We start from the raw sequence: 16,421 nt of genomic DNA, 5'->3' as shown, positions 1-16,421 counted from the left end.
ACTCAACAATACCCAGAAGTAAACCCTCAAGTAGGCATTACGTAAGTATTACGGGCAACTTTGACATTCTGCACGAGAAACATTTGCTCATGGACAGTGGCACTCATCGGAGCGTCTTCGTGGAGCTATTGTTATAGACTTTGCAGAGGTGTCGAAGGATTGTACAGGGGAAACGCAACACGGACTAAATTACTGATTATGAACTCTACAGCCCCCCGCACACAATATTCACTCCCGGGCGCCACTAGAGGGCCTTCATAGAGATACTATTAAGGGTTACAAGAGAAGCATATTGAGAAATGTCCCAATTTTTCTCCACCAATCACCGAGACAGCTACTTGTAGCAGCTACAACAGCTGAGCACCCCTGAGGTGCCTATCTTACTGCGAGTGCGTACATGGTCGCTAGTCTCCAGTGATGGGAGAAACTACTTCGATTCCTCACGCTCGTCCTCTTTCGACCGCTTCTGCTGCAATTCTTTTGCCGCGTGCCTCTCATACTCCTCCACCAATAAAATAGCATTGTTGTTAGGCGAGTACTTTCGCACTATCTCCTCACATCTGGTACCTCGGGAGAACTTGTTCAGCGCCGGGTAGATGCGGAGTGCTAACTTAGCACTGCTAAGCCAGCCTGCCTCTTTCCTCGATAATTTCGATTTTCGCGAGGGGCATCTTTCTGCAATGACCAATATTTGCTCAGACTACGGAAGAGCATATTGGTTCGCATGCAATAGGCCACGTAGGGATCAGGGTGCGAGTATGAAAGCCACAACATCTCGCATGGGCACCACTGGGGTGCCTGCAATACAGCACTGCACTGCGGATGAGTGATCCATACTGATCCAAATAAGTGATCTCGGATCACTCAGTACGAGTGATTCCGCCCAATACGAACTACCATGTAAACCCAAATCCTCTACTTGCAAAAATAATACAGAGCATAGCAAAAGTTTTAATCCACAATCCCAATACCACCAGTATTTCCCCCATTACTACTTCGACACTACTTTCGAGTTCCCTCTTTGAGCTTTCTGAGTTGCTCGAGAATCTCTTATCTATATCGACAAACCAAAGAACTTTGCAGAATAGTCACCACTCAGAGACTTCGAAACTATAATGCAATGCTCAACACAATCACCAACAAACCACCAAGGTTAGAATCTCGCGTGCGAAATTTCAATTCCTTCTTCCGATTGTAGAACAGCAAAAATTTGCTCCATTGCGGGTTGCCCATTCGTAAAGCGGCGAATTGCTCCTCTGAAAAGTAGCAATTTGCTCAATAGTAGAAAAAGCAATTTATTGGTTTGCCCCTTTTTTGAGCAATATTGCTCAATTTTGTTACATAGTAGCACTTCACATAGCGGCAACTTTTATATATTCTAGCAATTTTCTGAAATATAAACAAGCAAACGATATTCATTCGAGCAGCTTCTGTTATACAAAACGGCAAATTTGCGTATTTGTAAAGTGAATTTTGCTACTTTGCTCTTCTGTATATCAGCCATAGCGTTCTTACACACTAGCACAACAACAAAAGCCGCAGGGAATATACATTCCAGCTAATTGGCACTTTTTTGCTATTTGCTCCTTTGCTATTTTGTAAATGAGCCTTCATGAACAATGAGTGTGTACCGCACTGAGCAAAGTATCTTGTGAAACGAGTGGACGATACGTATGCTCGCCACAACTAATGAGACGCAGTCATCAAGGTTATGGATCGTGGATGCTATGACAGCTCGTGAGTCGCCGATTGTGCGAGTCACACTCGAAATGTGCCTTCTTAGTCATCCAGTTAGTCTCAGCTTACCGCCGCTCATTTGCATTTATCTATGATGGCTTCACGGACTTTCTCCGCTGTTTTCGTCGCTCTCTGTGCTTTCCAGGACATCAATTCCGTGACGGGCAACGCCAATGACTGCGACACAGAGTGTGCCACAACTTACCCTGGGTCATATTGTAAGTATTGGAAGACGCCGAGCACCTGCTTCGGCTCGGTTGCCCCGTGCTTCTGCGGCACGAGTGGACCGACTGAGGCTCTCCGAGGTTCCACGTCCTCTGCTGCAGTCACGGATGAGGTCACTGAGGCCGCTACAAGCGAAGAAGGTACGACAGCAGCTCCCGGAGCGACGAGTACGACTGGTTCTGAAGCTACTGTCGATGCCACAGTGGCGGCCAGTACAGCTGCTATGACCGATGAGGTGGCTGTCACTTCTGCACCTCCTGTGACTGGCGGAGTGATCATCAGCACGGCAGCTGGGGAAGCTCCCGGTAGAGACAAGGATGACTCTGTTGCTACCACCAAGGTCCCTACGGAGGCTGCAACTGTCACGACTACGATCGGTGCTCCTGTTGAGCTTACTACTACTATAACGTCCCCTTTCCCGGTCAGCACAGCTGCTGTGACCGATGAGGCCGCTGTCACTACTGCAGCTCCTGTGACTGGCGAAGTCACCATCACCACGGCAGCTGGGGAAGCTCCCGGTAGAGACAAGGATGATTCTGATGCTACCACCCCGATCGCTACTGAGACTGCGACTGTGGCTACCACGATCAGTGCTTCTGTTGAGCCTACTACTATTATGACGTCCCCTCTACCGGTCAGTACACCCGCTGTGACCGATGAGGTCGCTGTCACTACTGCGGCTCCTGTGACTGGCGAGGTGACTATCACCACGGCAGCTGGGGAAGCTCCGGGAAGAGACAAGGATGATTCTGATGCTACCACCCAGGTCGCTACGGAGGCTGCGACTGTCACGACTACGATCGGTGCTCCTGTTGAGCCTACTACTACTATAACGTCCCCTTTCCCGGTCAGCACAGCTGCTGTGACCGATGAGGTGGCTGTCACTACTGCGGCTCCTGTGACTGGCGAGGTGACTATCACCACGGCAGCTGGGGAAGCTCCGGGAAGAGACAAGGATGACTCTGATGCTACCACCCAGGTCGCTACGGAGGCTGCGACTGTCACGACTACGATCGGTGCTCCTGTTGAGCCTACTACTACTATAACGTCCCCTTTCCCAGTCAGCACAGCTGCTGTGACCGATGAGGTCGCTGTCACTACTGCAGCTCCTGCGACTGGCGAGGTGACTATCACCACGGCAGCTGGGGAAGCTCCGGGAAGAGACAAGGATGATTCTGATGCTACCACCCAGGTCGCTACGGAGGCTGCGACTGTCACGACTACGATCGGTGCTCCTGTTGAGCCTACTACTACTATAACGTCCCCTTTCCCCGTCAGCACAGCTGCTGTGACCGATGAGGTCGCTGTCACTACTGCAGCTCCTGTGACTGGCGAAGTGACCATCAGCACGGCAGCTGGGGAGGCTCCCGGTAGAGACAAGGATGACTCTGATGCTACCACCCAGGTCGCTACGGAGGTTGCGACTGTCACGACTACGATCGGTGCTCCTGTTGAGCCTACTACTACTATAACGTCTCCTTCCCCGGTCAGCACAGCTGCTGTGACCGATAAGATTGTTGATACTACTGCAGCTCCTGTGACTGGCGAGGTCACCATTACCACGGCAGCTGGGGAAGCTCCCGGTAGAGACAAGGATGATTCTGATGCTACCACCCCGATCGCTACTGAGACTGCCACTGTGGCTACCACGATCAGTGCTTCTGTTGAGCCTACTACTATTATGACGTCCCCTCTACCGGTCAGTACACCCGCTGTGACCGATGAGGTCGCTGTCACTACTGCGGCTCCTGTGACTGGCGAGGTGACTATCACCACGGCAGCTGGGGAAGCTCCGGGAAGAGACAAGAATGATTCTGATGCTACCACCCCGGTTGCTACTGAGACTGCGACTGCCACTAGGATCGATGCTCCTGTTGAGCCCACTACTACTATCACGACCCCTCAACCGGCCAGCACAGCTGCTGTGACCGATCAGGTTGTTGCTACTACTGCAGCCCCTGTGACTGACGGGGTCACCATCACGACGGCAGCCGGGGAAGCTCCCAGTAGAGACAAGGATGATTCTGATGCCACCAACCCGGTTGCTACTGAGACTGCGGCTGTCACTACTACGATCGATGCTCCTGTTGAGCCTACTACTCCCACGTCCCCTCTACCGGTCAGCACAGCTGCTGTGACCGATGAGGTTGTTGCTACTACTGTGGAGACGACCGCTTCCGGGACTACTCTCAGTCCGATTGTGTAGCCGATTTAGGGTAATGAAGCTTTGTAATGCCCGGTGAGCGCATTTAATACAATCCGGGCCACTGCATGATGTCTTGATAATGAGTGTATAAGTGTTCATCTGTCCAAGTTGTGTTGGAAACGTTGCGTCGTAACATCATGAAAGCATCGACGCTATACCCCAATACGAAACCTATTGACAGTGCATCAGAGATATCTGAGTGGTTCCGAGATTGATGAGCGAGGGCGGGCAAGCCGCACCACAATGATCCTCTTACCAACTAGCATGAGCCCATGTTGGTTCTCCAGTGTCTGAACTCCGATTGCTGATATGCTGACAATTCTGTTGATAGTGAGTTGAAATACAGAGGTTGGGTATCCTAGAACCTCTGATGTACACCCCTCCACATATTACTATGAGAGTGAAACATGGAGGGATACCATTATGAACGATTCTCATTCTGTTGATGTATAGCATTAGATCAGGAGCGGAGTTATAGATATACTCCCCGAGTAAAAGTTGGTATTTTGAGGCGAAATTTTAACACGTGTATGCTAAGAATATGTGGAGTCCTCGACCTCTCACTAACTACGAAGAGCTAGGCCCTTCTGAAACTTGAAGGTCATATCAGGTAAAGCATAAGTACATACCTCCCTGAGCCGCAAGATGATACTCGTTGTGGTGGCTGTCCACGAGTCGAAAAACCGGATATGCTAAGAATATGTGGAGGGGTGTATCCTTGACAACTCAATGTATTCTTATCAAACTTGACATGTGTGACACCGACCAAGCATCAGGGTAGATGCAATCAGAGGGCAAGCTTGTAACTCGCGTAGCTCACTATGGCAATCAAGCCAGCTGTGGTGCTGTATAGATGGCCAGCCGCCCAGCCAATAAGGTTTATTCAGCTGAGCAATTATTCTGAGATTATGCCTTGACAGAAAATCGATTGGACAATGAGGAAGTTCCAGTCTGACCCGATGAGGAGTCATGAACTGTGCGCTACAGCCACGCAGAGTTAGAAGACGTTCACGAAGCCTGATCGCTGCAGGTTACACTGCCCGTTGTAATCTGGAATATATTCCCCTAAGCGCTGATAGTGAGCGGCGACGAGCGATTGCCCTGCATGATCATCACATTTGCCTTGGCAATCAGAACGAGCCGCAGACCCGAACCAGGAGATGTCTAATCAGTTAAAACGGTGCTTGCGAGAAGCCGACCAAACTTCTGGGAAGAAGAGCGGCTGAGAACGCACCGCGCACCACACTGTATAAGATGCAGTATCTTGTGAAACGATTAGGCGAGATAGACATCGGGCGCACTATTGTTCAGCTACAGTGAACGAACATCATTGGACATACTAAGGCTTGAACGATTTGCCTAATTAGCATCAATCTATGGGGTTGGCATAGGCCCTCGCAGGTCCAGTCTGGCTCCGCACTTCCGGCAGTTTTTCTTACATTCGTGCACGAGGACTATCCGTTCCTTCCCCTTCATCGTCGTCTGTCTCAATGTTCTCCAGGACATCACATACGTGATGGGCAACACCACCGCGTGCGATGCCGAGTGTGCCGCCACCTATCCCGGGTCGTATTGTAAATACTGGCAGACACCTAGCAGGTGCTTTGGCTCCAACGTCCCTTGTTACTGCGGGTCGGGTGAGACAACTGAAGTTTCCCGTAATTGTGATGCTGGTTGTGCCTCGGATACTCCTGGATCCTACTGCAAGTACTGGGCTACACCAAGCACCTGCCATTCATCCAATGCGCCATGCACTTGCGAGGCTGCTGCAGTTACCACTACTCCAAGTGAAGCCACCGATGAAGTCACTGAGACTACCACAATCCAGGACGGCACAACAGCCGCTCCCGAAGAAACCAATACGGCCACTTCTGTTACTGCTGACACTACCGGAATGGTAACTACAGCCGATGCGGCTGATGTTCCTACCGACGCTCCTGTCGAGCCTACCACTGTTGCACAAACGACCAGCACAGCAGCTCCCTCGGAAGTAACCACATCTCCGGATGTTACTGGAGAGGCCTCATCCACCACATTTGCTGCTACTACAACAGACGACGTCGCCACTAATCTCGCGACTACAGCTGACTTCCCAGTCACTACTATCAGTGCCACCACCAACGTTGATGTCATCACCGAAGCCTCAGCGACAACGACTGAGGTGGCCGATTCTCAGGCTACTCCCAGCCCGAGTGTGTGAAGACATTTTGGAATGAAGCTTTGAAGTGTTTAATGAACCGCATTTTGACTAACCCGCGGTATCGCATGCGATCTTGATAACGAGTGAATGAGTATTGATCGAAAGAGTTGCGTCAATAGAGTCGTTTGGCTTTCACATCGCATCGCATCGCGAACTCGAGGTTACCACGATAGGCACAAGGGCCGGACTCAGGGAACTCGTGGAGGATATCATGGTACTCATCATCTTCTTCGCGGAGCTGGAGTCAATCATCTTGGTATCGATGACTACACTGAATAGTGAACTGTCTAAGGCCATCCTTAGTGGTGTTGAAGGTCATCGTGAGAGAATCGGGACCATCACGCTTGTAGATGAAGCTCCCCGGCATCAACCGAGAATGCTACGGACGGTAGCCTACGGTGGGAAGGTTAGGATGCGAGAGCTCATGGTTGTTGAGGAACAAGCACAACGGGCTCATAACTCATTCGTCATGGGAGAAACCAAGCGAGTTCATTTGGGAGAGGCTACAAGCTAGCAGCCAGAAATACGATTCACTCAAAGAATTTCTCTAGGATCCTTGGTGGAGACTCCTCACGGAGTGATATCATTCTCTGCTTCGCTCAATGTCGAAGTCGATAGTATCCCGAGGGCTCCCAATTAACGGAGGCAAATCCTTTAAAAGGTCACAAGGAGGTCTGATATCATCATATATCTATATATCGCGAGAATCACTGAAGTCCAATTCACTCGAATTAGACACTGAGGTCCGATGCATTCGAATCAGTCTCCGATTATACAAGACTATCTTTGTAACCGTTCACACAGCCAAGACGATAAAACCTCAATATTCCAATGAGAGAAATGACGCGATGAAGTAGAGAGTACATTTTCAATTGCAATATGAAACTGAATCCCCCTCGATGATGTTAATGCTACACCCTCTGAAGGCTTGACTCAGCATCAGCGAGCTCGACTTCCTCAGAGGGGCAGCTATGCCATTCCAATGTTTACCTCGGTTCAGTCGATTTTCAAGAAGCATGAGTTCGAGACCAATGTCCTGACCGAAGTAGCTCCGGTAATTCAACGAGGTGTATTATATTACTGCCCAAAACTCTGGCTTATATTGAACACCAGTACTCGAATGGCATACCTGCCCCAAGCTAATGATCCCCACAATTCGTCGAATCTGAGGTTACTTGGTCGTACAGACGAAATTGATCTTCCTATCACGTGCTCCTGCGGAACTGACTATAGGGTATGTCTTGGGATGGCCCGCCCGATGGAAGTTGAGCTCTGCGTAGCAGAAGTGGCGTTTAAACGAGCCAAGCGGCAGAAGTATGGGCGACAAGCCACACAACCGAACTGAATGGAAAACACAATAGCTGAGTGGTGCGATGAGTCGCACAATTTGAGCTAGTAAAGACATTGTGGATAATACTTAAGACCAAATATATCAAGTGATATACATATTTTTTTTTGTCTAATGGAAGCCCCTACATCTCCCACTGCCAAGCTCATCAAGGATCTGCTAGGCGAGAACCCCATCTCCGAGGAGGACCTCACAACCTTGATAACACATCTTGAGACAGCCGCACTTACCACAGTAGACTATCTGGCAAGAGCACCTTCGACTCTCATCGACGTTGTCATTAACAAGTATCCCAACGAAACTGCCAAAGCTTTGGCTAGGTTGAGACTTAATGTCATTATCGAGGAGGCTCAGGCGAGGAAAGCTCTGAAGCGCAAGCGCGCAGAGTTTGAGGTTGAATCATTCGATTTAACTAAAGGGCTCATCAATCTGGTCTCACATGTTGGTCCTATCGGGAGGAAAGCTCCACCTGACATGATACCTCAGACCAGGTTCCTCACAAAGCTACAGAAGGATCCTTATATGTATGTCCGCATGAGCGAGCTGCACTCGGCCTTGGATCTTGATGACCCGACCATTACCACCAAAGAAAATCTGGAAACTGGTAAGCCGGTCCATGTACGTCTTGCTCCTTCTCGTCCAGTAGTCTCTCTCGGTCATTGGATTACCTGTTTTATGAGATATGGTGTGGCACTCATGATGATTCTCTCTTCTAGAGAAGAAGTATCACCTCTCGCAATTCTATCGTACGTGTCGCTTGCGGTGAAATTGTCCGAAACGAAAGGTTTTTCTATTGCAGCAACATTTGATCAGCAGTATAGGGCTAGAGCAGCTGGTTATAGAGCCCGAGGATGGAACTGGGCATCAATCCTCGCTGATCCTGGAACTGTTGATTCCGCCCTTCTTGTAAGTGCAAGAGTGGGGGCTCTCAAGGAGGAGTCCTCAACTAAACACCAACGTGATTTGAAAACCGTTGTATGCAAGTATTTTCGGCAAGGCCGATGTTTGCAAGGAGACAAGTGTCGATTCAAACATTCTGTTGAAGAGAGCAAGCCCAATGCCCCGAAGTCCTACTTTGATGAGTCAGTCGAGAAAGCCTTTCGCAAGAACAGAGACCCCCCGAGCCCCAAAAGGAGCCGTAAAGCACCATTGCCAGAAGTCGGCAAGTAATCACAAGTCAGGTGCTTGTGCTGTCCTTACTAACTGTCCTATTTGGTCTTCTGAGCTGACTATCTTTTTGCGTTTGGGTCGTACCAAGTGGGAACACCTTCAGGATGCCAGGGTCGTGAACGACGGGAGTGGTTTACCCAAAGACCTATCTATAGATTCTGATAAGGCTGCCCTTCTCAACGTCGTTACTGGACTCATAAAGAAGACCCTCAGCAAGTTTAACTTGGTTCACGAACTTCCAAACTTGGCGCAAGAGAAGGGTAGCGAAATCTTTCTCAAAGCTGCCAGTGAGTTAGCAGATGTCCTATCTGAATTGTACTATCGGGAAGTCCCAGATGTTAAACTGTATCACTGCTCTCACTCCGCCCCTACGACACTCAAACTAGAGGTGTTCGATCTGTTTATGTACATATTCTCCATTGATGAATCTGAGAGATCCGCTATAGGTGAAATGCTCACCAAAGGAAGCCCTCTAGGAATCCTAAACCCTATCCCTCACTCGAAGTACTGGCCTGTTTCGTCGAAAGCTAAAGTCGACAACAACGTTAGGGCCGTCTATCACAACTATACTAGTGTACGTGCAAATGAGTCGGTGGCTACCCAGAAGATTCTCCAGGAGGTGGAAGCGGGCAACATGATATTACTCGATAGTTGCGATGTCGCACACAGGAGTTTTGCCCCTATGGCAATGGTTGAAAAGTCTAATGTGCCTCTCGTCACTGGAAATAGAGAGCCAGAGCACTATCGAATAATAGAAGATTATAGAAGAAGTCTTCTCAACAAGAGAGTGTCTCTCAACCAAACTACTTGCCTACCAAAATTACAAGATGTCCTTTCTATAGCTTCCCGTCTCGTTGGAGGGGGGTTTCCCATTCAGGCTGTCGGCCTGGATATCGCCGGGGCCTTTCGCCACGTACCGGTGTCCCCCTGTGAGGCTCGTTTACTGAATGTCCGAACCTCCCAGGTCGCTGCACAACATCTTGTTCTTCCATTCGGACTCAAGAGTAGTCCATTCCTTTTCGCCAGACCAAGTGGGATGGCATTCCGACTCATGAAGGCCACCGTAGCCCTGATGTACTCCGCAGTCCTAGCATTAATGCTGCTCTACGTCGACGACATACTGCACCTCCTTGCCAGCGGAATGGGAATCCCATCCGGTGAGGCCGAGGCTGTTTCTATACTATTATGGCTGACCTACGGCTTTAGATTTCAGCTTCACAAGGTCATCGTCCACCAGAACCCGATAAAATATATCGGTTACATGCTCCATCTCAACTCCCCTAACTCCGGTGAGATCACTTTGACGATACCTGATGAAAAAATACGAAGGATAATTGAGGACCTCAGAAGTCTGAGAAAGCAACCTCGCATCTTTCTGAGTGAGGTTGAGAAGACTTGCGGCAAGCTTATGTGGATGTGCGGCCTATTGACACACTTAAAATCCCACCTGGTAGTATTCTATGGTGCGATTGCATACATGAAGCGTCATGATCTGCGATCAATGGACCTGAGTAAAGACATGAAGCAGACCATCGATCTCTGGCTACATATACTGACCGTAGACCACTTCCCAAAGACGATTCGCGTCAGACCCTCCATCGACGATAACCGACTTGTCTTGGCATCATGCGATGCCAGCCTTGACGGTATGGGGGGGCTGTATCTGGATGAAGGGCCAGACGTTCTGGTTTGCTTATCGGCTGAGTGACCTACCACAGAAAACTAGACAGAAAGTTCTATCCGGTGGTACAAGACCAACATCCGCAAACATGGTGACACTTGAGCTCTTAGCTGCTCTCATCATGCTCAGCTTCATCTCTAAGCTAGCTGTTGATGATCGAGTACCAGTAATGCTCATGGTCGACAACCAAGCGGCTATAGGCGTGCTCAAGAAGCTGTACTCTAAAGTCCCTATACTGCGAGACTTGCTTCTTGCTGCTTTACCTTCTTTTGCCACATCGTTGCAGGACTATGAAGTCTGTCATATAAAATCTTCACAGAATACCATTGCCGATGCGATTTCAAGAGGTTATTACCCCAAGAATCAACCTTGGGAACGTTTGTATCCTCGCTTCGAATGGTTTCTCTCCCTGTAACCGCTACTCCAAGATTGTGCCGTAGGTACGGCAAGCTCGCAGCCAAGATCCTCGCGTGAGAGCGCCTCTGCTCTCTCTACTACGCTATGGGCCAGGCCTTATCCTAAGCATATTCTCGAGGAGTTCTTAAGCTCTTCGAGAGCTCCTAACACACATACCAAGATCACAAGTGTGACTAACTTCTACAAAAGATGCCTGCCTGAAGGTATCGAGCACTTCCCCCTGAAGCTCGAGTTTCTCATTGGCTTCATACTAGTCATGACGAAAACAGGTGGTTATAAGGCAAACACCATCTCGCAGTACATCTCATGTCTAAAAACTGCCAACAGAAGTCTGTTGTGCAGAGCACTTGAGCCATCTGAAGAAGTCACACTATCGGATGCACTCAAAGCGGCACGTAAAAAACTCCCCGATGGGGGAGAAAATCAGAAGCGACCTCTAACCATCTACGAGGTAGTTTCTCTGGCGCGCTTGGATGCTGTAGAAGGAATCCCGTCGTGCAATCTAGAAGCAACCATCGTTGCTACATTGCTTGGTATTTACGGCGTTCTACGATCGCGTGAAGTCTTATCCTTACAAGCCAGAGACATAACTTTCGACCTGCAAGAGTGGGCAGTCCTGCGTATTTTCTTACGGTCTTCCAAAACAGACCAACTTAATCGCGGACATACTATTGTCATAGGGTGTGTGGAACAGAAGTTTCACTGTTCCGTCCCTCATTGCGTGGTGCACAGATTGATTACGTTCCTCATGAAGAAGCCTCAACTGATTGACTCTGCTACGCCCCTCTTTCACAACTTCAACGGTGACCAATGGAGAAGAAATCTACGTTTGATCATCAAAATGGTGCATCATCACAAGGATGAAGACATGACTCTAGGCACCCATTCTCTGCGAAGAACGGGTTGTCAGTTATTATTCGATGCTGGTGTCTCTATGTGGGGCATAATGGAGTTTGGTCGTTGGTCGAGTGAAGCTGTGAACAAGTACTTGAAAGGTGTCACTTTGAAAAACTCCCCTCTTTATGCAAAGACTATGACCAAGTATGTCAACCTATCTATGGGCCACTCTACAGAGACTGGTAGCGCAGCTACTACTGCTGCCAACGCCCTGAGGGCTGAAGAGACGTTATGAAGGGCATGACATCGCGGTGGAGGAGCACTATAGTACCACCTAGGTGGGACTTATAGTGACTAAGCACTTGCCGGCTGAGGATTTCCTCAACTGACAAGCACTGCGATGTAGACCAACCCCCTCTACTCTTCAGCCACATTCTACTATCTGCCTTGAAGCTAAGACTCTGATTTGATATCCAACTAAGTGACATGGTGTCGAGTTCCATAACTCCGTAAGACTAAACATTCTCCACTGTACGCTGCTAGGGAGTTTAAGTTGAGCTCTGCGTAGCAGAAGTGGCGTTTAAACGAGCCAAGCGGCAGAAGTATGGGCGACAAGCCACACAACCGAACTGAATGGAAAACACAATAGCTGAGTGGTGCGACGAGTCGCACAATTTGAGCTAGTAAAGACATTGTGGATAATACTTAAGACCAAATATATCAAGTGATATACATTTTTTTTGCTCGAGTAGAGGAGCACTATAGTACCACCTAGGTGGGACTTATAGTGACTAAGCACTTGCCGGCTGAGGATTTCCTCAACTGACAAGCACTGCGATGTAGACCAACCCCCTCTACTCTTCAGCCACATTCTACTATCTGCCTTGAAGCTAAGACTCTGATTTGATATCCAACTAAGTGACATGGTGTCGAGTTCCATAACTCCGTAAGACTAAACATTCTCCACTGTACGCTGCTAGGGAGTTTAATTTGTCAAAGGCGAAATAGTATTTTAAAATGGTGTAGACACATTAATGGTACGGAGGCCTCCCTTGGGGATGGCATAGCACCAATAATGAAAGAAGCCTTGTTGAGCAGCACTACGAGTACTGTTATGATTGTGACGCGAATTCACTTATGTTTATTTTCGTTGTGTTGGACAGTTGTAATGAGGAAGAGACGAAAGGTATCAGACTATTGATGAATGAGACGACGTCGTTATCTACTATTAGCTATCGGTTCAACACTATCGTGTTAATATCAATGGAGAAAGTAAGTGTCATCCAATGGGCACGAAAGGAGTTGTTAGCGGATAATACTATCATCTCGGACCTCAAGAGCCTGTTATAGACGACCTGTACTTATATTTGACGCCCTGTATATTTGTGTCGCTATGTATAGGCTTCGACCCACTGCGAAGCTATGATCGTTTAATATCATCAACCGGCCCCTCTCTCAATGCAAATCTACCGCCAGCCTCCTCAACTTCAAAAGCGATTCACATCCACGATACAAGAATCGCTCTGTAATTGTATTATTCACCCCACGACGAGGTTTTCACTGAAAAGCTTGTCGGCTTTCATGAACAATGAGTGTGTACCGCACTGAGCAAAGTATCTTGTGAAACGAGTGGACGATACGTATGCTCGCCACAACTAATGAGACGCAGTCATCAAGGTTATGGATCGTGGATGCTATGACAGCTCGTGAGTCGCCGATTGTGCGAGTCACACTCGAATTTCGAGTCTCGAAATGTGCCTTCTTAGTCATCCAGTTAGTCTCAGCTTCCCGCCGCTCGTTTGCATTTATCTATGATGGCTTCACGGACTTTCTCCACTGTTTTCGTCGCTCTCTGTGCTTTCCAGGACATCAATCCCGTGACGGGCAACGCCAATGACTGCGACACAGAGTGTGCCACAACTTACCCTGGGTCATATTGTAAGTATTGGAAGACGCCGAGCACCTGCTTCGGCTCGGATGCCCCGTGCTTCTGCGGCACGAGTGGACCGACTGAGGCTCTCCGAGGTTCCACGTCCTCTGCTGCAGTCACGGATGAGGTCACTGAGGCCGCTACAAGCGAAGAAGGTACGACAGCAGCTCCCGGAGCGACGAGTACGACTGGTTCTGAAGCTACTGTCGATGCCACAGTAGCGGCCAGTACAGCTGCGGTGACCGATGAGGTGGCTGTCACTACTGCACCTCCTGTGACTGGCGAAGTGACCATCAGCACGGCAGCTGGGGAAGCTCCCGGTAGAGACAAGGATGACTCTGATGCTACCACCAAGGTCGCTACGGAGGCTGCAACTGTCACCACTACGATCGGTGCTCCTGTTGAGCCTACTACTACTATAACGTCCCCTTTCCCGGTCAGCACAGCTGCTGTGACCGATGAGGTGGCTGTCACTACTGCACCTCCTGTGACTGGCGAGGTCACCATCACCACGGCAGCTGGGGAGGCTCCCGGTAGAGACAAGGATGACTCTGATGCTACCACCCAGGTCGCTACGGAGGTTGCGACTGTCACGACTACGATCGGTGCTCCTGTTGAGCCTACTACTATTATAACGTCCCCTTTCCTGGTCAGCACAGCTGCTGTGACTGATGAGACTGTTGATACTACTGCAGCCCCTATGACTGGCGGGGTCACCATCACCACGGCAGCTGGGGAAGTTCCGGGAAGAGACAAGGATGATGCTGATGCTACCACCCCGATCGCTACTGAGACTGCGACAGTCGCTACTACGATCAGTGCTTCTGTTGAGCCTACTACTATTATGACGTCCCCTCAACCGGTCAGTACGCCCGCTGTGACCGATGAGGTCGCTGTCACTACTGCGGCTCCTGTGACTGGCGAGGTGACCATCAGCACGGCAGCTGGGGAGGCTCCCGGTAGAGACAAGGATGACTCTGATGCTACCACCCAGGTCGCTTCGGAGGTTGCGACTGTCACGACTACGATCGGTGCTCCTGTTGAGCCTACTACTACTATAACGTCCCCTTTCCCGGTCAGCACAGCTGCTGTGACCGATGAGGTTGCTGTCACTACTGCAGCTCCTGTGACTGGCGAGGTGACTATCACCACGGTAGCTGGGGAAGCTCCGGGTAGAGACAAGGATGACTCTGATGCTACCACCCAGGTCGCTACGGAGGCTGCGATTGTCACGACTACGATCGGTGCTCCTGTTGAGCCTACTACTACTATAACGTCCCCTTTCCCGGTCAGTACACCCGCTGTGACCGATGAGGTCGCTGTCACTACTGCGGCTCCTGTGACAGGCGAGATGACTATCACCACGGCAGCTGGGGAAGCTCCGGGAAGAGACAAGGATGATTCTGATGCTACCACCCCGGTCGCTACTGAGACTGCGACTGCCACTACGATCGATGCTCCTGTTGAGCCTACTACTATCACGACCCCTCAACCGGCCAGCACAGCTGCTGTGACCGATGAGGTTGTTGCTACTACTGCAGCCCCTGTGACTGACGAGGTCACCATCACGACGGCAGCCGGGGAAGCTCCCAGTAGAGACAAGGATGATTCTGATGCCACCAACCCGGTCGCTACTGAGACTGCGGCTGTCACTACTACGATCGATGCTCCTGTTGAGCCTACTACTCCCACGTCCCCTCTACCGGTCAGCACAGCTGCTGTGACCGATGAGATTGTTGCTACTACTGTGGAGACAACCGATTCCGAGACTACTCTCAGTCCGATTGTGTAGCCGATCTAGGTTAATGAAGCTTTGTAATGCCCGGTGAGCGCATCCCCAATACGAAACCTATTGACAGTGCATCAGAGATATCTGAGTGGTTGCGAGATTGATGAGCGAGGGCGGGCAAGCCGCACCACAATGATCCTCTTACCAACTAGCATGAGCCCATGTTGGTTCTCCAGTGTCTGAATTCCGATTGCTGATATGCTGACAATTCTGTTGATAGTGAGTTCAAATGCAGAGGTTAGATAACCTAGAATCTCTGATGTATCCTTGACAGCTCAATGTGTTCTTATCAAGCTTCACATGTGTGACATCGACCAAAATCAGGGTAGGTGCAATCGGAGGGCAAGCTTGTTACTCGCGTAGCTGGATTATAGGGATAAATCCAACTGTGGTGCTGTGTAGATGGCCAGCCGCCCAGCCAATAAGGTTTATTCAGCTGAGTGATTATTTTGAGATTATGCCTTGACAGAAAATCGATTGGACAATGAGGAAGTTCCAGTCTGACCCGATGAGGAGTCATGAACTGTGCGCTACAGCCACGCAGAGTTGATTGGCCTTGGTCTTAGGAGCCATGATGAACACAACAATGTAGTTTCCAGTAACTTAGTAAATACCGCAGTATATAGCAAGACTAAGTAGCTAGCTAAAGGTCAGGTGTGCAGGTGTCTCCGAAAAAGTCTACAGAGTTAGAAGACGTTCACGAAGCCTGGTCGCTGCAGGTTACACTGCCCGTTGTAATCTGGAATATATTCCCCTAAGCGCTGATAGTGAGCGGCGACGAGCGATTGCCCTGCATGATCATCACATTTGCCTTGGCAATCAGAACGAGCCGCAAACCCGAACCAGGAGTTGAATAATCGGTCAAAATGGTGCTTACGAGA

General features: G+C 49.6%; 6 protein-coding genes across 6 annotated transcripts; all 6 read left to right on the top strand.

The window, feature by feature from the left end:
• Positions 1–1,831: 1,831 nt before the first annotated feature.
• Positions 1,832–4,168, top strand: Pmar_PMAR010725 (Spore germination protein 270-11, putative; the record flags this gene model as incomplete). Its single annotated transcript, XM_002777941.1, has 1 exon — positions 1,832–4,168. One exon carries the CDS (start codon positions 1,832–1,834, stop codon positions 4,166–4,168), a length of 2,337 nt encoding a protein of 778 aa, XP_002777987.1.
• A 1,516-nt stretch (positions 4,169–5,684) lies between these two features.
• On the top strand, positions 5,685–6,368 carry Pmar_PMAR010724 (merozoite surface protein 2, putative; the record flags this gene model as incomplete). The annotated part of the gene is made up of 1 exon (XM_002777940.1): positions 5,685–6,368. The coding sequence occupies one exon, from the start codon at positions 5,685–5,687 to the stop codon at positions 6,366–6,368; it is 684 nt and encodes a 227-aa protein (XP_002777986.1).
• A 1,462-nt stretch (positions 6,369–7,830) lies between these two features.
• Pmar_PMAR010723 (hypothetical protein) lies at positions 7,831–8,886 on the top strand (the record flags this gene model as incomplete). The annotated part of the gene is made up of 1 exon (XM_002777939.1): positions 7,831–8,886. One exon carries the CDS (start codon positions 7,831–7,833, stop codon positions 8,884–8,886), a length of 1,056 nt encoding a protein of 351 aa, XP_002777985.1.
• A 1,096-nt stretch (positions 8,887–9,982) lies between these two features.
• Positions 9,983–10,594, top strand: Pmar_PMAR010722 (hypothetical protein; the record flags this gene model as incomplete). Its single annotated transcript, XM_002777938.1, has 1 exon — positions 9,983–10,594. The coding sequence occupies one exon, from the start codon at positions 9,983–9,985 to the stop codon at positions 10,592–10,594; it is 612 nt and encodes a 203-aa protein (XP_002777984.1).
• A 1,336-nt stretch (positions 10,595–11,930) lies between these two features.
• On the top strand, positions 11,931–12,116 carry Pmar_PMAR010721 (hypothetical protein; the record flags this gene model as incomplete). The annotated part of the gene is made up of 1 exon (XM_002777937.1): positions 11,931–12,116. One exon carries the CDS (start codon positions 11,931–11,933, stop codon positions 12,114–12,116), a length of 186 nt encoding a protein of 61 aa, XP_002777983.1.
• Positions 12,117–13,635: 1,519 nt separating this feature from the next.
• Positions 13,636–15,543, top strand: Pmar_PMAR010720 (conserved hypothetical protein; the record flags this gene model as incomplete). Its single annotated transcript, XM_002777936.1, has 1 exon — positions 13,636–15,543. One exon carries the CDS (start codon positions 13,636–13,638, stop codon positions 15,541–15,543), a length of 1,908 nt encoding a protein of 635 aa, XP_002777982.1.
• Positions 15,544–16,421: the final 878 nt, after the last annotated feature.

The sequence above is a fragment of the Perkinsus marinus genome, assembly GCF_000006405.1.
Source record: "Perkinsus marinus ATCC 50983 genomic scaffold scf_1104296950486, whole genome shotgun sequence".
In the NCBI taxonomy this organism is placed as follows: domain Eukaryota; phylum Perkinsozoa; order Perkinsida; family Perkinsidae; genus Perkinsus; species Perkinsus marinus.
Note: the sequence above shows the minus strand (reverse complement) of the source record. Positions and strands in the feature narration are given on the sequence as shown.